Source organism: Camarhynchus parvulus, chromosome 3 (genome assembly GCF_901933205.1).
Source record: "Camarhynchus parvulus chromosome 3, STF_HiC, whole genome shotgun sequence".
NCBI lineage: Eukaryota > Metazoa > Chordata > Aves > Passeriformes > Thraupidae > Camarhynchus > Camarhynchus parvulus.
Window position 1 is genome coordinate 20,467,154 of NC_044573.1, and position 27,147 is coordinate 20,494,300.

A 27,147-nucleotide genomic window follows, 5' to 3' on the forward strand; every position below is an offset into this window, starting at 1 on the left:
GAGGGTAAGTTGGCCTTTTTCTCAACATCCCTTTCACTGTATAGTAAAAACTGTGAGCTAGCACTGACACCTCAGAAAGGAAAGAGAGTAGTTTGACAATCCCTCAGTCATACTGTAGTAAAAGACTGAAGGAAGAGGCTCCCATCTTTGTCTCTCATCCAGCTTTCCCAGCTGAGGAGGGTTGTAGGGGCAGGGGAGGGAGGGAGAGGGGCAGGGCAGCATGTTTGGTAAGGAAAAGTCTTTTACATGTCCAAAAACCAGCATGTGGCTAAAAGGGGCCTGCATGGCCAGATGTCCATGTTTTCTCCTGGCCTGACAGAGCTCCACCACAAAATTGTGTTCATGCACAGGTGAATAAACAGCACTGAAGGAATTCTTATGAAGTTGTTGTAGCCTTTGTGTTCTCTCACTCCCTCTTCCCCTCCCTCTCAGCTCAAGTTAAAAAACCCAACAAAACAGGTCATTAATAAATGCTGAACTCCCAGCACACTCTTTCACTTGCTGTCACATCCTTCCTTTCTGCTTATGTATTACTAATCCACAGGCAATAAAACTTGTTCACCATCCGCAGTAAACTAGGTGCAAACAGCAAGCAGCCAGTGTGACACAGGTATGAAATACCATGTCAAGGCACTTGTAATTGAGAATTATTACACCATGACAGTAAACCTACTCCCATATTCATCTCTGTCCTTTTTCCAGAGAAAGTGACAAGGAAGCCCTCAAGAGACTGCCAGTTTTGTGTATTCTGCCAAGCATATTTTTATGCATTCTCTCAGTCACAATCAGCAAAATCCATCATCTGATACCACACATTTTCAGAAAGTACAAGCAACACTCCTCTGGCAATTTATTTGGACAAAGAGGCAAAATCATATGCTATTTTGGATAGCTTCCTCCTTAACCTGCACAAAACATTTCAGATATCAGACAGCAGCATAAAGAGCAAGGATCCCGTTCATTAAACAAGACCACAGAGGCAGCTCTGTGAATTAGGCAAAATCCACCCAAGACAGCAGCAGTGCTGTAGAGCAACGTGCAGCTGCATCTAAAGGGCATCCTCTGCTCAGCAACCAAGTTTTCCTTTAGCACTGTCCCTTTCCCCAAAACAAAAATAATGACAACGTATCACATGCCTGACCACATTTACGCAAGAATGCACAACAATATTTTGGACCAAGTACCGTACTACATTTTGGAGCATTACATAAAGCCACACATTGATGTGGACAACCCTTCAAAGCTTTGGCAGCAGCTAGGAACTTTCTCATAACCTTACAAGTTTTATTCTGAACAGAATAAAACAGAATATTTATATGAGAACAAAATCTCACTCAAGAAACAACCCACACAATGTAACATCATGCCTGCTACCAGCCAGAGGGCACCTGCACCTTGTTTTTCCACCAGACACATTTTCACAAGCCATAGTCTTGGCAGGATGAGTCATTCTTCCGGTGCCGTGGTGAAGCAGCTGTTCTTGTAGGTGATGGAGAAGCTGCACCAGGTAATTCAGGCCCACCTTCAGCAAGGACTGGTGCCGAGGCCAGGAGAGGCACTTTCTTTCTTCCCAGGAAACCAGCTCCTTCAAATCCCATTTTCTTTTTGCTTTCTGCTTTGGTTTCATTCTCTTCTTCTGGTCCTCTTCTTTTGAGATCCAGAGAATTCTCTGGCAGGCGGTGAACCTCTGTACTGCAACACCCACCTGCATCTGTCACGCCTGTGCCTCGCACTTCAAGTGCTGTTGACTGGACTGCCTTCCTCTCAGCAGCACTGCCCTCAGCTGTTGCCTTCCTGGCCTCTGTCTGGCTTGAATTCCCATTTGCAGCAGCTGCCTTTTCTGTTGGGCTTTTGCTGGATAGGTTAAAAGCCTGGAAGTCCCGGTAGCTGTGAAAGCTCTCTGTCCGCCTTGCTCTTGCCAAGAGGGGGCTTTCTCTGTATGGCCTCACAGAGCCATATGTGGCTGTTTCGTGGATTGTTTCATGGTGCTGCAATTGGAGGCTTCAGAAAACACAAGAAGAGCAGATGTTAGGCTGAGAACAGCAGCCAGTTCTTCTGCACACCATTGCTCCCACCGACCACTGCAATTACCACTACAATAGCAATACACTCATCACAGCCGCCACACAAAGGCTTCCAGATCACTTCAGATTCTCAGAGGATACTTTGGTCTGCACACGTACAAACCAGTAGAAATCAAGGAGTACATGTATGTAGTTTAAGCCACTTAGGGCATTAATTTAGAGGCTTAGCTACAGCCTTCAATTCACCAAACCTGTTTGCCTACCTGAAAAGCAAAACCTTCGGTGTCTGCGGCCGGTGCCACCCTTGGTGACCTACCTGGAATTAGATTCCCGAAGCCGGTTTGGCTGAACAACTGAAGTGGCAGGACTGATGTTGGGTGTGGCACAGCGAGATGTACTCAAGTCACACTGGTCAAGCAGCTTGAGCAGCTCTTCCTCTGTGGGGCCACCAACGTCTGCAAGAGAGAGCAGGTCAAGGAGGCCAAGTCAATTTACTGCAGTCAGGCACATCTGAGGACACAAAAAAGAACCACACCACAGTCCTGGCATAACACAACTTACCTTTGTCTTCACTCTTATTAACCATGTCCATAGCTGTGGTCAGGTCCCACATCTGGATGCTGCCATTGGAATGTCCAGTGAAGAGGTAGCGGCGTGGCCGGGAGCCCATCCTGCTGGATCCTTCACATTCTCGCACAGTAAATGATGAGATGGTAGTGCAGTCAACTGCCTGGATCTCACAGATCCTACAGGAAGAGAAATCCCAAATTACCTGAACGATTGCACCAGGCACAGCTTGGCCACTGAAGTCAGTACTGGTTCATTCATTTTCTGAGAAGGCACCAAACTTGCCATCAGAAAAAGACCTTTTCTCCAGATGAAATTCCTTCCCTTCCCCTGCATGACTGGCACACTGCTCAGCTGCAGACAATCCCTTCCCACCCTCAGTCCATCTGCACTCTTATTGCTTGTTTATTAGGCAGCCCCCACATGTTCTATGTCCATTTGCTATGATAAGAAAGCTGAGGGTCTCATAACAATGACAGAAACCAGCCCCTCCACATGCTAGACACTCTAGGAAACTAACCTGCAGAAACAGCCCGTTTAACCACAAAAGTTATACAAAAAGATATACAAAAAATCCAAAGATGATGTATCTATAATGTAGATGTTATCTACAAAGATAACTTTTGTCATATCACAATTGCAATTTCAGTTGTCATGGCAGACCTCCATTGCTTTTTTCCCCTTTATTTTAGAAGCTTATGAGGAGTGATGAGAAGAAAAGGACTCCCAAAACTAAGCTGCTCATGCTCTGGGTAGTTTGTTTTACTGGCCCTTTGTAGTGAACTTTTCACCCAAGAAATGCCAAAATAAGTCATAGTGTTGAGGCATTAATGTTTTCATCCAGATTCAAAGTTTAATTAGGCAAGAGTTGCAAAAGTGAAGCATAGAACTGAGATGAATTGTCTTTTCTGATCTCTTGTCATCTTCCTAGCCTAACAGGAAGAAAAGCAGCTGTGGATTTGACAACATTTTTTTTACTCTGTTGGCAGCAATGTTAGTAGAATATTACGAAGTCAAGCCTAAGAAAATAATTGAATAGATGACCTAGAAAACAGTACCTCCATTTTAAAGGTTCTAATATCTTCAAGGCCAAATGCAAAGAAAGACAGAAACCCATTTGTAAGCAGCGTAATCCCTGCCACCAGCAACTTCAGCATTAGTTTTAAAATTAAATGTTAGTATGGTACCATGGTTGAGAGTCACATGTTCTGTAGAAGCACAGAAATGTTTGTTTTGTGAGCTCCATCATGAAGTGAGTCTCTGATATCAGACTTCTCAAAAAGCCTTTGAGGTTATAGGAATCATTAAGTAATAGTTCTGTTACTGGCACACAGACAGAGTTCAGCCAGAGCTGTCAAGCATTGTAGAAGACTGTTATGTGCAACTGCATGCACTCAGCATGGAGCGGGGAGACATCACCACTTGAACAGGCTTAGTCCTGCCTCTTTCCCACTTAAGACATGGATGTACCTTTTCCCAGTTGAAGACAGCCTTACAAACAGCTTATTTGTAATGGGAACAACTTTTTGGATAAACACCTGTTGGTCATCACGTTCACCAAAAGGTCCTAGAGGAAAAAATGGAAAGATCACTTGTTTGTTTGTTTCAATCCCCTCAACTTTTCCCCCCAAACAGTTCTGAAGACCCAGACTCATATGAGTATGACCACTGCAATTTTAAAGTATCAGGAGCAGGAAGCCAAAGATCACCAGTAGCTAGCAAAAACCATCCAATGGTTAGCAGTCTCTACAGATCCAAATCAGTTTTTGTTGTTCTAAGGGACACCCATTCTTAAGTTTGCTGTGTGTTCTGTGTGTTCCTGAAGGAATTACTATGTCAGCACAAACCCTACATTAGGTCTCTATAATAACAGTAAGTAATTTGTTATTTTGCAGCTCCTACATGTCTAAAGGCTTCATCAGATTTCTTGCAACTGACCCCAGCCTGTGTTCACAGGGCACCCTATTCATCAAAGGTTCATTTGCAAGGCTCAGACCACCAAGAAATCTAAACTACCTGTCTACCATATTTACCAACACTATTCCTTCAGTACCTTGCTACAGCATTCTGCTAGCACCCTTTGCCTCTGCAGTTGCAAGGCTTCAGTGAACTTTGTCACCACTTCAAAGTCATTTAAGAATTTTTTCCATGCTTTGTTTAACTCCAGCTGAACAGTGAGCTAGAATTTGCAGTAGACCAAATGTTTGCTATGCTCATCTGCTTAATACAGTCTCCTTTCCTGTGCTTTCTCTCATTCTCTAGTTAAATCAGAATTGAAATGCTACATCGGTTTGCTCAAGGAAGAGATACAGTATCTGTGTTCCAAAGGCTTTTTTGTCTCTTTTTCTGTCATTCAGAGTAAGTGTACTCAACCTCTATAGCCTAAATAATAACTCCAAGTGAATCTTACAGATCCTTGCCATCATGTCAAAGGGAGAGCAGTGTATAAGAGCTTACACCCATCATCTTGCATATTATAGGGCTGAAGGTCTGTTAAACCATTTTATGACTAGTGAAGGTACAGGCACAGCACAAACCAGAGACATCCTACCAATGTCATTTCCAGAGCAGTAACTGCCATGACTCTCTGCTTCCTCCAGGGATAAGATTTTGAATGATGCCAGAGGGGTTGAGCCTGGCTGAGTGGAAATCATACCCCGGAACCGAGTCACAGTCCATGTCCGGACATGGTTGTTATCAGCACAAACTAGAAAGGAAAAGATGTGCATTTACAAGGGATGACAAAACATTTAGATAAACTTCTCTAATGATCATCTATATGGATAGTATTTCAAGACTGAATGATCAACAATTTAGTCAATGTGAGGTCACACAGCATCTCCAGACAATTTTCTAACAGTCTACAAATTCTTGCTGACGTCCTATTTTCTAACAGTTTTGTTTCTTCACTCAGAAATTGAAAAGACTGAGATAAGTGCAACACCAACCTAAGGTCTGGTCTAGCACCAATAGCCTACAGCCCCTTTCAGTCCCCTGTGTGCAGATGCTAGGACAAGATGTCATGAGAGCAGCCTGGCAGCAGAAGCCTCCTCACACAACAGCCCTATTCCATTGAATTCATTTATTAACTCAGTTTTGTACATAGAGATGTGCCCTTTCCTGGTACTGAGGGTTTAGCAGCAACTTGCAGGGGAACAGATGACCTCCGGGCTCTTTATTTGCAGTATAATCAGATATCGTGTTCCTGCTCCTTTTTTTTAAATAACAGGATAGCAGCAAGATGTAAACCAGTTCTCTGCCATGCCCTTGCTGCTGGATTCTAGATGAAATAGATTTTTACAGAGGAAGGAGTGACTGTATCTTCTCTGCAAGTAAGACACGTTCCTAAGCATAAGAATAGCACAACAGACACTGGGAGACTGCAGAGAAAAGAAACAGAGACAGCCCTTTGAAGTCATAGGAAGGCTTTTTCTTGGGCCCAGGAGGAGATGGTGCACATTTTGCTGCAGCCCAGAAAGCTCCTTAAAGGCAGTTAAAAGAAATCTAGTGCTGAAGGACCTGCACACAACAATAAAACTTGACATAGATAGATTTGTTTACAAGCCCTTTTATTTCAACAAATGGCAACCTTCAAATAAGACACAAATGAAAGAGTGAGTTGTTCTACTATGTGGTCAAATAAAACTTGGGCCTTTCAACTGCTAACGGCTTTGAAGGAAGCTTACTTTAATAAAGAGGGTCCAAGCAAATCTAGCCCTTCTCTTATCCCCAGATCTGTCCAACTCATTTCTATCACATGTGGGAATGATGCAAGTTACAGAGCATAGCATACAAATACTGCATTGCTCAGGAGGAGGGGAGAACCACCAGTACCCATCTGTGCACGCATTACCTGACACGAGGTGTTTCTCTGAGAGCATGATCTTCGTGACAGGGCTTCGATGAACCGTGAAGGTCTGAAAGAGCTGAGGGCCAGACCCAACAGTCTCAGGGTGCTGCACAATCACCCTCACTGCTCCAGAGCTGGTGCCATATGCAATCTCAATCCAATTGCCACTTACACCTACAACAAGCAAGAGCACAGTTGTTCCCCCAGGAATAAAAGCTAGGCTTATTGGGGGCCAGGGAAGGAGACAGCAGAAAACAGTATTTCCAAGCTTCCACAGTAAGAAAGCTATGTTTTTTAAACACTCATTATTTTCCCATAAACACTTTGCCACTAAAATGAGCCCAGGTTTGTTTGATTCCATACTACATGCTTCAACAGTGTCTTAGCAAAAGCCTCTTTTCCCATTCTCTCCTCCCTCCTGAAAGAAGAAATGGATGAAGTCATATAGTCAGATATTTTGGCACTCCTCTAAGTGACATGGTCTATAGGTGCCATGTAACATTTATTTTTCTGCTTTAGTTGGAGGCAAATGGGAAAGCAAAGCAAAACAGAAAGAATTACAATTTAAAAGTCACTGTGGTATCTATATTATTAAGTGAAAGTAACGACTTTCTCCCAGTCTGGGCTCTTTTGAGTTTTACTTTGCTTTGGGTTTTTGTTGTTGTTATTGTTTCTCTTTTTAATTTAAAAGATAACTGCACCATAATTTAAAAAAGCATCATCAAGCTGCATATGGAAATGTATCTTAGCTTATTGGTTATAAAGTCAGACACAGCAGCAGGGTTGTGTCTCCCCCTTGCCCAGTCCAGCACAAACTATTTCAGCAAATACAATTTATAACCTAAGTGCCTCTCTGGTGCAAAAAGCTTAAAACCTACCAAGATACATTAGGCACAAGCATTAATATAGGAATACATGTAAGTATATGTACCTATTTATACAGATTACAGGTGTAAGGGAAAACAGCTGTGCCTAGTGTTCATCATTCATTTGAAGATGATAAATGAAGAAAAATTCTTTGTTTATGTCAAGGCCTACCTTTAACCCTGCTAAGCATCAAGGAAAAGGAAATAGGAAAAGTCCATTTAGAAAACAGAAAAGCACATTTCTAACAAACTCTCAGTGAAGAGACAGTGGTAGAATACTGACTTGTTTTAGGTGTGAGGTAGACACTGAGAGCTGTTATAGCATCATTGGAGGGATCATGGTACAATTCTGTCACAAGAAGATCATTGTCTTTCATTCGAAGTGGGAACTTCTGCATGTCTGTGGGGAGGAGACATTTACTCTCATTAGACAGAGTTGTTCTGATGCAACTTAAGTCAGCTAAAGAGTGTAAAAAATCAGTAGCACCTCCTTTTTATTCCACCTTGCTCCCATTTCTTACCTATATAGTAGATAGAACCATTGTTACAGCCCAGCAGCAGGAAAGACCCAGCAGTATCATAGCTTGTGATAGGAACAACATCCTGAACCTAGCAGAAATAGAAAGGAAAAAATAATCAAATCAAGAATTTAGGTTGTTACTTCCTCAGTTTTCAGACATTTTTGGTGTATTTTGTTGAACATCATTTGAGTTTGGTACTGGACTGAAGCCATTGTGCACACACTTGCATGTACAATGGCATTCTTGTAGTACTGCATATTCCTCTAACAAACTGGATCTGAAGTCCTGGAGTTCAGCAGTCAAATCAGCACAACTGCTCTGGAACATCCTTCTCTGTGTGAAGGAACACAGCTTCGAGAGTTGCACCTACACCATGTCTTCAAAAGTAGATTTTTTCCCATGTGCCAGTGAGTGTGTTTCACCCTTTCTGTCCTCTCCCTTCTTCCATTTCTGAGAAGTCCTCAAGAGATTTCTGGACCAAGGAACTAGATGTTACCTCTCTATGCCTTCTTTCATCCCAAGTCTTATCCCTCTGCCAAACTGTGGAAATCTCTGCCTCTAGCAGATACATAATGAGGGGTAAAAATTCTTGTTCCATTACAGTTTCTCACTTCCAGCACACCATGACACCAAACAAACTGGAAGACAGCCCTGTCATATTTTACCTACTGATCTACAGCTGAAGGTGAGGGATTACACATGTCCTTTCTTTGCCCTCTAGGATTAAAGGAGTGCTTATTCCTCCAAGTGGGACAGAGATTTCAAGCAAAGAAAAAGTTTAGCTTCTCCTAGGTAAAGTGTCCTATTTCAAACAATTATTTTTTGCTTCAGCACTGAGGAGGAAAAAGCCAAAAGCCACTTTATCCAGAGCACTCAAACATGTACAGTGTCATGGCATTTGTCCTGTACTCTCTGTTTCAGTCAGTTCACTTAATAGACCTTGAATACTAATTAATGGACATTTCAGCCCAAGTTCTCATTTCTCTCTGACCAGCATCATCCTTCCAATTGCTACAGAGACTTGAAAAATCATTTGCAAAATACTTACAATGGATCAGCCGGAGAAAAGCAAACAAATGAACCAAAGAAACTTCCCCACATCCCAAAGAGCCTCTAAACCAGTACCCCTTCCTAACTTAAGGATGGTCTGTAGGCACCTAAAAGATTTTATCTTCTTTCCTTCTGCAGCAGAAATAATTGCTTCGTGTTCCTAGATAGGAACACCAGAGGTGACTCAGCAGCTGCCATCGGCCAAGATGTGAACTTTCATTAGGAAACAACATTAGAGCAACCCTGTACAACAGTAAAGCATGGCCAGTGAGAATCCTCACTTCGCCTAGTAGGATTTTCTGTCCCACTCTACTGCTTTATGTTACCTCTTACTCTACAGCACTTAATATTCTTCTTTCCTTTAAGCTCTCCTTTGCTATGAATTCCATTACTAATGTATCTAGCACCCACAGCCTCCTTCTCCTCCTTTTAGCATGCAACTGAAACACTGCCAGAGGAATAAGTACTAGGGAAACCACACCACTAGCCTGCTCAAATCTCCAAGAAGGGAAGATGCAAGAACCAATAGGATACAGAAATCAGAATCACATCTTCAAGGTGTAATACATCAGAGATCACCACATAAGGAAGAACAGATTTGCACAAATAAAAGTAGAACTTAGAAAGACATCAGCCTGAAAGAAGATGAAGTTGTTGCTCTGAAATGACATCAGCACACTGTTCTACAAAAACCTCTCACTGAAGGAAGTATGATTGCATCTTAAGTCCAGAGCTGTGGGCAACTCATGGAAAGCAGCCAGTTAAACATCAAATATTCTCATTAGGATTTTCAAGATTAACCCTGCCACTTTACATCTTATGAGGTTCTTCAAGAAAAAATGTGTTCTAAAGGGATATTAAGATTTACAGGAAAATATTTGTGGGTTGTTTTTTTCTTTTACTAGCAAAAGAGCCCAAGATACAGAAAGCACCTTGAAATGGTATTGGTTTGGGTTTTTTGTTTGTTGGTTTGGTTTTATGTAGGTGGGTTTTGTAAGTTTTGTGTTTTGCTGACTTTGTTTGTTTGTTTATAAAAGGAGCTATTCTCATCCTCTTGAAAAAAACATCCAAAATGTTTTATAGACAATATAAACTGGTATATATATATAGACAATATAGACTGGTATATAAGCCTCTCAAAGATTTCCTACTCTTCAGTAAGAAATGCATTCACCAAAGGAATAGTCAGTCAAACTGAGAAACTTTTCAGATGATCAGAAAGATTTCTGTGGCTCTCCCAGAAACAAAGATGATGAATGGGACATCAGGTTTTATTTCTTATGACTTGCTCCTTTAGAAAATACTATTAAACACCAGCTTGCAACATAGCATTAAGTTGTTCCTTAACAAAAGATTCTGAAAGGCATCAGTAGAACTTTAAATAATGTTTTGTTTGATTCAAGGCCATACGAACCTGTCTGTCTCTGATGCAGAAGCAGAGTTATCCCACACCTATTATCTATGGTATTTGTTACCAGTACTGTCACTTAAGAGTCAAATCAGAACTTAGTCAGCAAACAGTGCAGCAGCCTCAGGTCAGTTCTGCCTCTTGAGATTTGCAAGACACTTTTGGGTTTTTCAGTGCATCCAGGTTTTGTGCCACAAAGGTGTACATCCAGCTGCATTACAAGCTTTGTTATTTGAATACTGGACTGTTTCTCAGACTCATACTGACTCCATGGATCTCTCTATTTAATGTGAATTCTGACAACAGGAATCAGTGCAGCCAGAAGCACACACACACAAGGCAGGCATCATAAAGTACAGTCATGTATTTTTGTTGACAAAGAGTCTCCTATTGTAAAACAGTTTTGATTTTTACAAAGTTAGTAATCCATAAAGAAGTTTAAATACACTGGTACTTGACATTTATTACCCCAAACCACACCACATCCTTTCATTTGAAAGCCTAAAAAGCATGCTTCTTAGCAACACCAAACAAATCAACATTCTGCTCACAGGCACAATACCCAGGTGATAAATTCCACAACACAAGTTCAGGCTGAAAACCCTATGATAAGCATTTCCCACATGCTTTTTAATGATTTTATTCTCTTTTTACTAGAGAGGCATTCCAGCTTGTAAAAAGTGATGTGGAACATTGAACAGACCTGCCAGTGCTGAGTCACAGCGTTCCACACTCCAACTTTCCCTGTATGGCTTGTAGCCACCAACTGGTTGCCAATGAAGAAGAGAGCATCTACAGGCACTCCAAGACTGAACACTCCTGCAAGAAATTAAGAGGCTGTGAAGCTCATCTAAAATAAAGAGAAAACCACAGTAACAATGGAATCTCTCCATTATTATCACATCACATTTATTCCGTAGCAAGTAAAGAACAGCCAAAACTGGGTTTGCAGTGGGCTAGGTGAGGCACCATGCATACAGTAAACTGGGTTCCAAGGAATGGCAGTATGATGTCATCTCTGCTAATAGCATCGTTGTTTGGAAAGGAGAAAAAAGGCAAGAGAAGCTAAAAGAGCCTTTATGAAATATACAAACATTTTCCTACAGCCATCAAGTTCTCAAATGGCTTTAAAATAAAAAAAATTATATTACAGCAAACAGGAATTTTTGTTGTTTTGTGGGTTTTTATTTAGCTGTGACTATGAAGCATCATTTAAGAAGCAGTAATTTCATGAGTTGTGCAAATTTGTGCCATACTAGTTTGCAATTACCTGTTAAAATATTACAAATTCTTGATGTTGGCTTTTTTGTAAGTCCAGTCAAGTAAAAATATTTTGAAAATGGATTTCAGGAACTAATATGACTACAAGGCTTCAGTCTTATTCTTTGGAAAAGACTGAACAACTCAAATGTGACCATATTTGAATACGTTCTAATTTCTCTTTTGGTAGAAATACTTGAACTCAGAAAAATAAGCAGCCGGCAAAAGTCTACTTCTTTCTTTTCAGTCACAGGTCTTTTATTTGGTTGCAGTCCATAAGCAGAGAGTACAGGCTAACAGGCTCTTAAAACTTGAAGCTACACAGGGAAGCAGTTTCACCAATCATCACATACTATTCAAATTTGGAAGATAAAACTTACCAGCAAATAAATGCTGGCCTTCCAAGTAAAGGAAATATGTCATCAAGAACATCTCACTTAATAAAAATCAGCACAGTGCAGCTCTTGACAGGCATTGATGGCTGTGGTTGTAGTTGACCCTGACACCTGAGGCCTTCCACAAAATTGATCCTTTCTTTAAGGCTTCCAAGTCTCATCATAGATCCAACATGAATAACTTTAACTGAACTGTGGACTTGGATAGCAGACAATATTTTGTACCACTTATTGGCCGTGTATTTAAAAGTTACAGCATACTCAAAAGGTCTGAGGTAATTTCCAAGTTTGCCAGCTATGAAGTCCAGCAAATGGCAGTGTAATTAACTTGGTTTGTAAATAATTCTAGGCTCTTTTTTCTGCCTGGTAAGTACAAAAATACTGAGGATACATTAAAAACACCAAAACGTCAAGCTTCACTCACAAATTTCCTATTGCATCCTGCTCACTCTATACGTTTATATTACTTCTCACTAATATACCTTAACTGCAGCAGATAGATGTTGTCAAAACAGGAGTATCCAATAGCTGGAAAATTCCTCAACATCGTTTAGGACAAATTCAAATGAACAGACTGTCATTCCCACACAAGTATCAGCCCTCTGTAACATCCAAGAAGGAATCTGAGGAAGTCGTTTTAATTATGGTGCGAAACCATTTTCCAGGGCACAATACAATCATTCAATGCAGATAAGATTCAGCAGTACAGGGCACATGAAAAAGGCAGTAATAAAAAATCCACAGAAACAACTAGAATTGATTACTCCAGAGAAGGACGAGGTTCAAGGAAATCAAGGAAGACAGCTTGAATGGTCTGGAGGAATTTGAAGTGTCAGTCCTGCTTAGGCTCAACAATCTTGAGACTTGTCCACAGGGGAGACAACACTATATGTAATGACAGGCTCTTGTCCTAAGGGTCCCTCTCAGTAAAATAGTGCTTACAGCAGCAAGCCAGCAGCAGTGTCTTATGTAAGTAATATGGAAAGGGAGGAAAGCACTCTGGGAGAGCTCTATCACAGAGATGCCAGCCCACACAATTTGCTGGGGATGGTGTTGCCAGGCTCCAGCAACTGTTTGGAACAAGTAGTTTCTTTCACAAGATGACAGCAATGTACTGTATCTCTAACACAAAGCAGCACTGCGAGCATTTGTCTCCACAAGGAAACAAAACAGTTATGTTCAAGCTGCAACTATTAAACACAAGCATTTTTTTTAAACCAATCAACCTATGACCTATTATCCAAAAGAACAGCAGTACATTTTGGTCAATGTCATTCTGACTGGGAATTTCTTCCTGCAGGCACTTTCTGTCTGCTTCCCCCCTCCTCCTGCCCCAAGTGGAATTACTCTGTTTCACAGTGTCACTTGAATGCAGTACAGCCTGGTTAGCAAAAGTCCTTGCTTCAGTTTTGTTGCCATTTTCAGTCATAGTCTAAGCTATCAGAACTTTACGATACAGGCATATTTTAGAGTTTTTATTTGAACTAAAAGTCCACTTATGGTTTTTTGTGTCTCTTTGCACTTGATTTTTAAAAAATCCAAGGTGCTGCTTTTTGTAGCTTACTGCAAATCCCAAGGTAACCCAAGCAGCTAATTGAAACCAGAAAATGCAGGAGTAATGTAATGGCAGAGTGCTTAAAGCAATGCCTATTACAGGAGTACAGCTGTCACACCAACTCTTCCCTGTCCTTAAGATTCAGTCAACAGGAGCAAAGGAGAAGAAAAGGCTTCTCAGATCTGATAATTACTCACTGCATTTAATGGAGATAATTTCATATTCAACTCTTAGACATGCCTTTTGTATTTTTTAAAAAATACAGTGGAATCTCCTTTTCCATTTTGCTGACCATGATTATATACAAGAACTCTAAGAGTCACAAATAAAGAGCAGTACACAGCTCATACAAGACCTTTGCCTTTCCCCGTCTTCAAATATGACTTAGCGTTTTCACACATTCATGCAGGGAAAAAAAATGCAACATCCATTAACATAGCTAGAAATTGCCTGAGAATCTGTCAAATAAGCTCTTCTTTAAAGGCACATGGGTCAAAACTTGAAATTGGTAATTTTGACTTTAATTAATGGCTACTATAATTCTCAAGGCTTCAACTCTGGAAATACATCTAATAATAAATTAGCTCAGCATTAAGTTTCAGAGAAAAGTGCTCACATAACCAGACTGCTGTCACACTTGCTTAGCAGTATCCAGTGCCAGAGGAAACAGACATTACTGGCATAGCAGTGGTTATTCAAACACCAGGGATTAGGCTAGAGGAAGTTCCAAATACTGTTCCCTTCAGTGCCTCCCAAATTTGCCCTATATTTGAACAGCAATGACTCAGACAAGCCATCAAATAGTACCAGGGAATATTTACTTCAGGAAATGTCTTGCTGTTTCTAAAGCTTACCATTGTGTGTCCTTCAGTGCCAAGGTGTATAAGCAGTAATTCCTGTACACTTAAAGGAATAGTGTGGGCTTTTTTCCTATCCCGACACCCAAGTTATAAACTCAAGAAATTTTCATCTTCCAGACTCCATTTATGAACCATATTTGACAGAGAACTGAAGTATTTTTGTCATCTCTATGCAAAAATGTGGCTTTAATAACACAAAGGAAAGAGCAGAATCACTTTGTATCTGGAGGCTTCCACCTCCAAAGCTTAGTTCCTTTGCACTATGGCCTAGATTCAAATGCAACTCTGGGGAAAACTTAAACTCTTAATTTGAATTTATACACAAATCCTCAAACTGAACAGTAAGTATTGGTTACTCAGTGCTCTTTTATTCTCCATCTCTGACTTTGAGACAGGATTCCTGGTGCAGAACTGAAGGAAGTTAAAACCCTAACAGGTTGCTGCACTATAGCTTGTTTTGTCAATCTGTGAAAGTGAATACTGTACACCAGAAATCACACATACCTCAGAACAAGGTTTCAGACTTCCTACTAGTTAAACGCACACACACAAAAGAAAAAAGAAAACAGGTAATGATAGGTACCAATTTCACTGCCACTACCACCATCTTGAATGCTCCACAAGATAATGCTACTCTCCGAGGCAACTGCAACCATCTTGTCCTTGTCTCCATGAGGTCCTCCAACCACCTTGGCATTGAGAGCCACCCGCTCAATGGTCCAGTCCAGATAGGGACTGGTGAACACCTGCTGCCACCCAGATGACTCTTTGATTCTGGAAGGGCAAAGGGAACAACAGGGAGCAGATGTCAGAGACTCCAGAACAGATAGCACAGGCTAATCCTGAGCCAGTGTGGATGATTCAGTCTTATAGTCTGAGCCACAAACTTCAAATTCTAGTTAAGAACTATAGTCTACAAGAGCTGCATTTTCCCCCATTGCATTTTCCCCCATTATTTTGGTGCCTTGCAGCTGCTGGGCTTTTTCTTAATATAAGCACATCTGATATGAAAGTTATAAGATGAAGCCAAAAGCTTGGGCTAACAAGCACTAGATAATGAGGTTCAGTGTAATACTTTACAAGAAAACTCTGTTAATCTCCTTATACATCGTGCAAGAAATCAAATCATGCTTTAAAACTCTCCTCTCCAGACACATTTTCTATTTATGGTGCATTGAAAGCAGATAATACTGAATTGACTGTAAGCTTTATTTTTAAAGAATAACTTCCCTATGCATTTTTAAGACTTACATGATGCAGGCACAATTTATCTTACTTAAATTCAGGCAATAATTTAGATACTTGGCAATGGAGCTAAAGCAGACTAGATCTCTGCAGTCAAGTTATAGAAAATTAAAAGCAAAAAGATATGTGTACTTTTTAGCATTGTTGCCATTATTTCACTTCAGGTTGCATCCTGCCTGGAGCTGAAGCACCCACCTATGCAACGTGCAGAAGTTGTAATGAATAGATTTTAAGAGCACAATTGCAGCAGCAAGACTTTGAATGCAACCAAGACATTATCGCAAACCTTATGATCAAATTTTAAAAGACTTTTGTCATATTTTAAAATTAAAAAAAAATCTTTAAGATGCCCTGTACTTTGCTCTAGAAGAATGAAGGAGGAAAAATTCCACCATTGTATTCCTAGAGCTCCTTCAAGTTTTGGAAGAAAAAAAGAATACAAGACTGCTACCTTGAGTCTCCGTGAAGAAAAGCAGCACTTTAAACTGGCATGTTGACCTGCACCCTCTGTCACCAGCCATTCAAGTCTGACATGGTTCATCAAAAGCATCACTAATGGCATAATTTCAATGGCAAAAAGTCTTGTTAAGTAGTTTACCAAGCAGGAAAGGCAGAATCTTTCAAAAGTGAGCTAGCAACCAAGGAAAACAGTCAGAGATAAAATCCTATAAAGGGAATGATTAGCACAAAAACAATTGCCAATCATTGCCTCTTTCTCAAAAAAGCATTAAGCAGAGCAAGGGAATCCACATTTAATACAAATTAAAGCCAAATAAATTGCAGTGGTGAATGTAAGTTAGATGTGACTAAAGTTACAAAGTTTAAGTAACTGAGTATTCTAAAAAGTGAATAAGCAGCAAAGTATGGCTTTAGCTTGGCAGTAAGCAGAAGGAAGCTGTTCACATTACATTCTTCTCCCCTCTTTTTCTGAACCACAGTATGACAGCCACGTTAGATTGGTCTGGGCAACAGCTCTTGTTAAAACATTACTTTCCATCCAAAAGACAGCCACCAATTAAATCAAGACTATGAGATGTGCACTAAAGACAGCTTCTGTAATGTGGAGGTGTTGCTTATCTTCACCTGATCTTAAAAAATAACCAGTTTGTTTTCAAGACATTGACAACGTTTTTCAGCCATCCAGGTGAAGTAGCAAGTGTTTAACAGGTCTGCTCAGCTAAAATAACCTGAAGACAAGGTAGCAAAATTATGTAGCAAAAATTCATTAACTGTTTCAGCTTCCTTGACAGTGTAACATCACAGACTGTTTCCAAACTCACAGCAGGAAAATTTTTACATTAATTTCAACTGAAAGACCTGCTTTAAAACAGTTGTATTGGAGTCAATTTGCAACTTTTCCAACAGTATCAATACTGACATGAAAGCCAAATTTGAGTTCCTATCAAGCTTTTTATTTTCACCAAAAAAAGGAGCAGCAACTCATATTTATAGGATGAGACTGAATGCATTTGTCTACTGCTATTTCAGAGTAAGCATTTTGTTTTGCTCTTAGCCAATAATAATGATTTTTTTTAGCTTCCTGTAAACTGACAGGCAACTCTATTCCTACCTGTAGCAAACAGCAAAATGGGCATAGGCAGCTACTATCCAGTTGTGGTGGCCAGCTACTATTAGGACTTTGCGTGGGTCCACAGGAAATCCTGAAAACAACAAAGCTGAAGTTAGGCAAGCGACAAGTATTAGAGGAGCAGAGACATCTCTAACAGGATAGAGCTCTCTGCTAGGATGTGCAACAGAAATTTTGATAATTAAGTTTTCAAGAATCATTTTCAGCAAGATTCTAATTCACAGTATTGCTCCTCACAGCTTTGGTATGCTACAGAACTAATGCTTGAAGAATGCACCTTTTACCTCCTTTTACGCAGGACTGCCTGCTTCCAAACCTCTAGCAGCTCACTAAGAATCAGCAATTCATATCCTTCTTTTATATTACATAGATTTGCCTTTAGCATAGTGTAGCTTTTCCTAACACTGCTATGATTTACAGGATTATGACAGAAATACGACGCTTCTAACAACATCATTTTGCTTGCAAAGTCAAAAGCTGGAAAATGACAGAATTCAGGTCTATCTCACTTACAATTTTTCTGTGCAGACTACCTTTACTCTAAAAACTTGACTCTTTCAGGGCAAGTGAGGCACCAAGAACAAGGAAGAGGTAGAAGAGCAGGAATTGGGCCCTGAAAAAAGACCAAAGAGACAGTGGCCACTCTGGTTTTTATTATGATTTTAGTACAGTATAAGGCATTTGTCTAAGGGACCATGCTAAGACTGCATGAAGAACTTTGATTTGCCTTTCTCTCAAGCCTTGCATCTGGACTGTGAAGCAGTGAGCCTTCAATACTGTATAGGGAGTAATCTTTAACTAAGTATTCAGTAATTTTGACCAGGCAAACACAGAATAACAGATTTAAACCAGATACAGCCACACAGTTATTATTTCCCAGAGAGAAACATCTTTGCAATTTGCTTTGGTTTTAAAACTGACACTCCTCACCTAGTCTGACTGTACCTTCCCCCGTACCACCAAGTGTAGGCTGGACACCACCTCCATGCATCTCACTCTCACTCTGACCCATTCTGATGTCAGTCGGTGGCCCAGTAGTATTATTTATCTTACGGCTGGGAATGCCTATTAGAAAAAAAATATATATTTTGTGTCCCTCCTTAAACTTCAGCAATATAACAGATATTAATTCACTTTAGAAATATAGGATTAATATTTGTGCATTTTGATGAAAATTTAATTTATCTGCTACAAGAAACAGGCAATACTGTAACACTGAAACAGGAAATGCTTTTGCTGTCTATGTTGACATACACCATCTAAGGAATTATCTTCAGAAAACTTGTCAATAATTGGCAAGATATCCTTTAGACTTCAGGTTAATACATGAAATGCATTCATCCCTAGAGAGAATTCTAAAAGTCTAACAGGTACTCGTGTTGGTAAAGGAAAGCTCACTAATGGTGATTTGTCACTAGGCAATAGGACACCCAAGGTAACTCTACATTCAGAAAGAAGAAAGCATCTCATGCTGATGACATTAAACTGAAAGGCTCCTGAAGAACCTCTGCTCTAGTCTACAACCAAACACAGCCTGCCACACCCCCTGCCCAGTATTCTAAACATGCTGTTTGTTACAGCACAGAGATCACAAGTGACAGCAAGCAACATCAGACCGTGACTACAAGAATACCTGGAGGAGGTAGGTAGCCATGAAAAAGGACACTGCCACAAGATGAGCGCTCCAGTTCTTCACATAGTAGCAATCTTCTCACTAAGGAGGAAACCCAGATATGACCGCAGCTTTCACTTCCTTGAAAACATTACATTATCTCAAATATCCTTCCATTTTTAAAAACTTTTACTTTGAAAATCTTCAGGGTCACAACTGCCCAGGATTTGTCAGTAGACCATTACTACAATAATAAGATGAGCTCACATTAAGAAAAAAATGTTACCTAAAGGAGTGATTCCATAGAATTCAGCTTCATGCCTGAGAACATTAATACTCACTCCCCTAGAGAAATAGGAAAAAAACCAAAAACCATCAAGAACAAAGTGAGCCAATTCTTTGAATATAATTGCTGGCATACAGCTGGATATTACAAATCTAAATATCAAGCCACCTAACAGTTTATAGAATTACCACAAAATGCATTCATCATGTTGATGTTTGAGATTTTAAAGTGATCTTAATTTGACTCAATTTTCATTAAAATACAGATACAGAAGTAATAAAGAAATACACTGCAAGAAGTGGTCTACATTACAAGAATCTACTAACAAAACAGAATGTCACCATTTCTGCCTCCACCACGACATCCATATACTCTAGGCCTGGACCAACATCTGTGAGGGTGCTGAGCAACATACCAGGCACCCAACTAGTTGAGTATTATGAAATATTCATCACTTGAAGACACACTTTGGATTGAAATTAACCTCTTACCGTAAGTCTAACTCCTTTGTGCGAAGAAAATTTAAAATGGGTGCAAATGCTGCTGGATCTCGATCAATAAATATCTGCAAAGAAAAATTTCTGTCCTTGAGTACTGTTATGGAGCAACCATAAGCTGAAGTCTATTTTATGCTGAATGTGGAAAAGAGGAGTTGAAGATGAGGGAGTGAGCAGATAAACAAAACTCAAAGTTTTTGAGCCTCTTCTTTGTTCTCATCATTCTACTGTCCACTAATTAATTCCTATAGGACATATATACAAACACTGTTGCAAACAGATGGCACTTAATAAATCTGTTTTTAGGTTCTAGTCTCCACAAAGGACAATGGATGTTTTCACTTTCTAGCATGTGTTCAATATGCAGTAACTGTAATAAGATCTCAAGACAGGTTTTGACTTTTTAAAATTAAATTACCATCAAAACTCTACAATTTTAGCAAAGTACTTGTGTGCCTTACTATTGCTCAACAAGATTACTGTAACTATAGTTTCCTGCTTAGGAATATCATACCCACAGACTGAAATGGCCATGACTACATGTTTTTGCCAAAAAAAAAAAGTAACATTTCCACATTGGATTACTCAACTACACATGCAATGCCTGTCTAATGAAAATCACACCTTGCTGCAATACAGCAGTTAATATTTGCTCCATTTAAGAAAAGCAGAGTTGCTGTTTCTGCATTACCTGTATAATGCATAATTAGCATAGAAGTATGAACATTGTCTCAAGCTAAGGGAAACTGAACAAAGATGAGAAGCAAGAAAGCCAGAGGTGTCACTCATTTTCAATGAAAGTTTAGCCTGACTCAGGCAGTGTAATTCCATTAGCACCCACAGTGAAAATGCTTTAGCAGAGAACCTAACCAAAAGCATAACACTGAATTAATGAGTTACAGCACGTTCATTACTCACAGCACCAGTTTCATCCTTTAGTGTTGAAATTCTTCCGCTCAGCAAACTGAAAAACAGGAAATCTTCATTAGACGTCCCCCAGAATTGTACTGACACAAACACAGGGTAGGAACACTCTGGGTCAGCTAGCTCTCCTTGGTTACTTTTTGGTAACACAGTTTATCAGAGTAAACAAAACAGCCAGAATGCTGGAGGAGTGAAATATCTCTCCTGGACAAAGGAGAAGTGTATGCACACCTAAGGAAAGTCTCAGAGCTGCATCATAATGACCTTCAGATTTCCAAAGAAAATAGGCATAAGGCCTAGCCTGAAAGGATGAAAAAGTTTTCCCAGGCCCTTAGAGGGCTGTGTAGTTTGTTAAAATCTAGTTAAATTGGTAAAAGCTGCTGAAGCAAAAATGATGAGTAAACAACCCAGTCTGTAAGGACTTACTGGACAAAAGTGGCATGAGTTTAATTTTACACAACTCGACTTCGAAGTTCTCCCATCAGATCAAAATACTTTTTCTCCAGACCCATTAAAACACAATGTCAAAATCTCATTTTACAGGTAAGATGTACACCAACACCCACAGCTTTCATTTGATTCTGGATGACAATTATCTGAGATTTTCTAGTATTGGATAACTTTCAGAACAACCTCCTTAGCATTATTTTGTGTTGAGGGACTGGGGAGCAGCATGAGACTTCCTCCTTGTTCCTTTCCTCGCATGCCTCAAAGAAGGTGACATTTCCCTGGCATTTCATTTATCTGAACATTTAAGTAAAATAGGAACAGGAAATGCTGCATATGTCAGCTGCTAGGCTTTTATTGGAAAAGACATCTAGAATATAAAAATTAAATGTAAGGAAGAAAAATTGCCAGCATTTAGGTCTTCCTCTGTGGGTTTAGGATTAACTGAGGTGATAGAGGTACAGCAGCTGCAGAACAAAATACAAATCTGCAGAACTAGTAATGGCACTGATGTAAATAGAGGATATTCAATAATTCAACAGCTTCTGCATCACAAGTTAAAACCCTCAAAACTTTGAGGTAACTCAGAGTAGAGCAATAACTCAAAAAAACCCCAACCCAAACCAAACAAAACCAAAAATGTTAAAGGCACTGCTAAAGCACATGGCCAGTAAGATCACAAGTGGAAACAGAGTCACAGCCAGTGGCATGTCCCTTTCCTGCAGAACTGGAGGTTATTTCCACAATACTCCATTTAAAAAGTGACAGCTCCTCAGCACATATGAGGAGCTGCCATGGCTACATTCAGGCAAGAAGATGCCTCTTGGTTAACAGCTTACTTCAAATTAATCTGTCCCATTGCTTGAGATGAGTGGAAAAGCATTAATACGATTTACAACATAAATTAAGAACTGAGAACATTTTTTTAATGACTGCTAATTTGTGTTTGTTGAATGTGATGATATATTAAAAATACCTGGAAAAAAATGAGTCTGGAATCCACATCAGTGTTTGTCTTGATGTGCTGAACCTATGAAAACAAAGTTACAAGTTCAGAATCAACTGTACAATTCGAAATAAGTCTGCTTTATCTAAAATTCCTTGATTTGTCCTACAAAGCTAATATCATACAGGCTTCGGAAGTTTGAGATGTTTAAAATACCTGCAACAAGTCAGAAGTTGCAGATTCTTTGCACAGATTGTCCTTAAGCATGAAGCAGGACCATCTGGAGATCACAAAAGTAACATTCTTTATATGTTTGTAACACACTGTCCCAAACATCCTGTATTTCCTGGTTCCGACACTTCAACATTAATGCTTGCAAAAAAACTTCCACAAAACCCAAACACTGCTCCACACACAAAACCCTAACAGTAAAAGATATATTTATCATCAGTGTGCTTTATTTGTCAATAACTGCACGCTACTCTGCTGCTCTTACTTAGGAGTGAAAGGGTGCTACATTATGCACTGCAAAAGACTGCCGTGAGCTTCAAGTTAATATTTTATAGGAACATGAATTATTTGCCATTTTGGTATTTGGGCCCCTCTTGGGGAGGAGAGAGGGGTAATAACAATAACAGTTAAAAGAAAAAACATTACTGACTCTGAATCATGTTGTGAAATAATACAAATTATAATATTACTTATGATGCCAGACAGTGCTTTACATAATAAATAACTATGGATTATCTTCTGGTCTTGATTTAACATGAAGGAAGACAACTGAACTGGCAGCTTGGACAATGAGCTCATGCTCTGCATCACTCTCTGGCTGTACATATCCTCTTACTAGTGCCATGACTAAGAAACCTCTGGTGACCTCTTCATTAATGGAAAACAAAAAGGATATGCAAAAGTAAAATTCCATTGCAACTTATCATTTAGTATACAGGTTTACAAAATACAAAATATTTTTGAATAAAAATACTTAGTCATAATTTATATAATTTTCACTGCTAGCATTTTCCAGGTTTGAAGGGGGGGAAGTACACAAACCCATTACTTTATGCTCCCTAAGAGGCAGAAACACAGAGGTTATGTGGAACTATATAAAACACGGATTGTGCATTTGCTCACTGCAAATATAACAATGGCAAATTTGTTCTTAACAGAAAAGCTACAGCGTCAGTGTTCTGAGCACAAGCATGCACAAAGCCTTTTCTGAGAAAAAATAAAAAACACTTCTCTAATATACTTCTAAGTACTTTTGCTCAGCTTTTCTTATCAGTAATACAGGTCACTACCTCCGTCTAAGAGTAAGGGATGATTCATTTAAGTATATTATAGCATGTGAAAACAATGAATTACATTAATTTTATCCAGAATTAATCCAGATACTGCTTGTTACTATAGGGATTGATGCAGCATCACCATCATCCTCTTTCAATTTTATCAGTGTGTTCAGACAGCCCCAGGATTTCCTGTCTATAATTTAGCACTATGGTACCAGTTTAGTAAGCAACAGCTCATACTAACACATACTTTAGAACTTTTAATCCATAGGCATTAATCTGTGTAAACAACCAGACAGAGTCCTCCTTTCCAGATGCAGAAAGAAGCTCAGCCAGCAACATTTACGTGCATCAGTGTATCGGCAGCTCCATGCAGCAGTCAGAGTGGCCTCTTATAAGGAAAAATTGGCAAACCCAGGGCAAATCCTCAAAAGACCCTTAGCACATGCCTGTTTAAAGCAATTTGAAAGAAAATACAGGCAACTGAAAACAGACGTGACAAGTGAAAGCTACAAAACAACCATTTTCACAGTCTATTTTCCTTGCAGGGTTACATTATAACCAGACAGAGATACAGAGTCAAAAGAATTCATCCAATTTGATACAGTACATTTCTGTGAACATTAACTCGCAAGAGACTTTTGTTCACAGTAAAGGAATCCACTGAAGTTGTGACCAGGAAGTGACAGAGCCATCACACACAACAGACAAGTTCTGACCGTCCCAGGGAGCAGTGGGGACCTCGTGTCTGAGCTTGGAAAAGCTGGGGTCTCTGTAGTACCTGCTCCACAGCATAACTTGTGTCATAAATAGAGGGGAGCGCTCATTTCCTCCTCTCAGACAATTCTACAATCAACACTAAGAGTTTCAGGTTTCTAGTGAGAGTAATGAGAACTACTGAAGAGGAGGAAACGTGTACAGTACCCTACTCTCACCCTCTCGCTGTGCACATCTTCCACTCCACTATCAGCTAAGACTCACCTGCCTTTGCAAACTGAAAAACATGGCTCAGGTGTAGTTTTCAAAGGACATGGGCACTACAAGGGAAGCTGAGCTCACAAAAGACCATCACTTCTCACACAGAAATACTACAGTACAGAGTCTCTCTATTAAAGGGGAAATATCCATGCACACATTTCCTATTGATTACATCCAAATGCTGACTAATTTGCCTCATTCTTCCCACCTCTCTGTGTAGGCAAGCCCTCTGAGGGTGTGTATTTCTTCCCTGATTAGTGCCTTTTCCATAATTCTCTCTTCTCTGCAGAAGCATTTAATAAGGAAAGCAGCTTTAAGATTCCACAGGTAATAAAATCCTAAAAGTGAAACTGGCCTGTAATTTCAGATACAGAGTTCACTGAAGAACCTTACACAGCATAACATGAAATCTGGTCCAAGCCTACATCAAAGTTATCCTGAAAGTATCATTACAGGTGAGTTTCGCCTGTGCAAGTTACAAGCAGTTTGTCTGGGCTAAACCAGGTTCTTAATGTCTTACTAAAGCAAAGGAATTCTGCATCGATTTCTACAGCACTCCTGTTTAAGAAAGGCTGCAGCACACAATTTAGTTATCAGATCAAGTCCGTGCTCTGAGTAATGCAAGAAAATTCTTAAAATAGCAGTAGTAGTTCTTACTACTTATAGCAGTCTCCACGTTGTGCACATTACTTGGGAAAACACATAACTTCAGTTTCCACGAGCTACAGCGATCTGAATGATTTCATGCCTGAGCATTTTGACAGGAATGTTTGCACTGTTTATCACGCAGATTCTGACTACAGCTGTCCCACAAGTCTCTGCCTCAGCCTGCCAAAACCTCTACATCTGCCAGCTTCCACACTTCCAGCGTACATTTGAAAACAATACAGCTCTTTATTCTCGTTGATACCAGCGGCATCGTATCAGCGATTTTAGCATTTTAGTCTCTGAGGCTGCTACACAGACTGTTCACTAGCAGCCTACGGATGTGACGGCAAAGCAAAGCTTCTATCCCTGAAGAAGCAGGATTCCCGGAGTCTCTAAGGTGTATGTAGAGCAGGCTGCCCTGGCATCGCGGGCAGACACCACGCGGAGCTGCCAACCCGCCCCGTGTCCGCCTCGGGTACCCCCGGCCCCGCAGAGCGCTGGGGGAAGGCTCATCCCGGCCGTGCCTCGCGGGGCAGAGCCAGGCACGAACCCCCGCCACGGCCGGGCGGGCCCAACAGGGCCGCTGGGCGCTGCCCCTCGCTCGCCCTTCGCCCGCCGCCGCCGGCCCGGCCCGCCCGCTCACCTGGTGCCGCCCACGTTGAGCTGGATGATCTCCCCGCTCCCGGCACCGGCGAAGCCGCCGCCGTTCCCCGCCATCTTCCCCGCCGCCTGCTCCAGCCGGCGCCCGCCACCGCCTCCCGCCGGGACCTCGCGGTCGGGGGAAGCAGCGGCGGAGCCCGGCGAAGGCGGCGGGGAAGGAGGAGGCGGGGGATCGCCCAGCGGCGCCCGGGACAGGGTCGGCGGCCGGGCGGGCTGCGGCTGGGGGCTCCCGGCGCTCAGGCCCGGCCGGGGGCGGAACAGGCCATGGCGGCAGCGGCGGGAGGAGGGGCCGGCGCGGGCCGACAGGCCGCGGAGCGGTGTCGGAACGCGGCCGGTGCGGGAGGCGGGGCCGGCCCGGCTGCGGCGGGAGGAGCCGGCAGCGCCCGCGGGCACAGACGCGCCCGGAAGGGGCCGGCGGGGCCCTCCCTCCCCGGGAGCCGCGTCACGCCCGGGGCACGGGAGCCGCGGCACCGCGGGTGTCGTCTGGGGCGGTTCTAAAGGAACGGGGAGCCGCCAGCGACCCCCTCCTAAAACAGAGAGGAGGGCAACGGAGCTGGTGAAGGATCTGGTAGCGCAAGTCCTGTGAGGAGCAGCTGAGGGAGGGGGGCGGATTTAGCCTGGAGAAAAGGAGGCTCAGGGGTGACCTTATGGCTCTGTGCAAGCCCCTGAAAGGAGGGCTCAGCCAGGTCTCTTTCAGGCAACCATTCACCTTAGGATGAATTCCATCACAGAAAGGATGATCAGATTGGAATGGACTGTTCAGGGAGGTGGCGTAGTCCCCGTCCCCGAAGGTGTTTAAGGAAAGACTGGATGTGGCACTCAGTCATGAGTTGGACTTTAGAGGTCTTTTCCAGCCTAATTCTGTGAAAGCCATGACTAGAGTGAGGTCTTACTCGGCCTTGCATCCTCCCACCCACAGGCACCCCAGGCTTAGGAGCTCAGACCCGTGGTAAATGTCAATTCCGTATAAGAGAGGCATGGAAGAAGAAAGTTCCTTGAAAACTCAATGAGAAGGCGGTCAGCAGTGCTGTGGAGTTTAAAGCCTGGGTTGCAGCCTGCAATCATTAATCAAATTCACCAATTAAAGGACAAAAATATTAGACATGACATATCCAAGCCCACAATGCAGGCTTTTCAGGAAAAAAATCCATCACATCACCTCATAAAGAAAAATTGAGGTGGAAATAAATGATAGTGCGGTTAGTAAAGGAAGTCATAAAATCATGGTTTATATTTTTGAGGGCAGGCTTTATAATCAATTCCTACACTCAAACAAGGAAAAGAACAAGCAAACATGAGCCTAAATTTTCAGTGAAATTTGCCCTAGACATTGAAAACCCACAGGGAGGATCCAGGCTCTGTTTAAACCTAATGTTTTTCCATGGGACAGAATGGATAGATTTCAAGCATGCTCAAAAACTGTGTTTTGAAAACACTGTGAGCCTAGGAGTACACTGCTTGGAGTTACCTGGCTGCTTCCTCACTTGCATACCTTGGAAATTAAAGGTTTGTTCCTCTAGTCATATTGTAAAGCCAAATTGACGAAGGCTATGAAGATGCCCTTGTCAGACCCTGAAGTTTTTTGGAGGAGTGACTTCTCTTTCCCAAGACCCCATTGCTGTCACAGAGAAACAAGCTGTTCTGGCTGTCTGGAGCTGTGTCTCAGCAGCA

At 41.3% G+C, this 27,147-nt stretch overlaps 1 protein-coding gene across 1 annotated transcript; it reads right to left on the reverse strand.

Moving 5' to 3' along the window:
- Nucleotides 1–815: 815 nt before the first annotated feature.
- KCTD3 (potassium channel tetramerization domain containing 3) lies at nucleotides 816–25,826 on the reverse strand. Its single transcript, XM_030944867.1, has 18 exons — nucleotides 25,460–25,826; nucleotides 21,932–21,985; nucleotides 20,503–20,548; nucleotides 19,579–19,652; nucleotides 19,088–19,146; nucleotides 18,823–18,903; nucleotides 18,120–18,254; nucleotides 17,172–17,262; nucleotides 14,940–15,130; nucleotides 10,990–11,105; nucleotides 7,829–7,916; nucleotides 7,591–7,707; nucleotides 6,445–6,615; nucleotides 5,143–5,298; nucleotides 4,062–4,158; nucleotides 2,586–2,770; nucleotides 2,341–2,479; nucleotides 816–2,001 (listed from the first exon to the last, which is right to left on the reverse strand). The coding sequence occupies exons 1-18, from the start codon at nucleotides 25,531–25,533 to the stop codon at nucleotides 1,419–1,421; spliced, it is 2,457 nt and encodes an 818-aa protein (XP_030800727.1). The 5' UTR covers nucleotides 25,534–25,826; the 3' UTR covers nucleotides 816–1,418.
- Nucleotides 25,827–27,147: the final 1,321 nt, after the last annotated feature.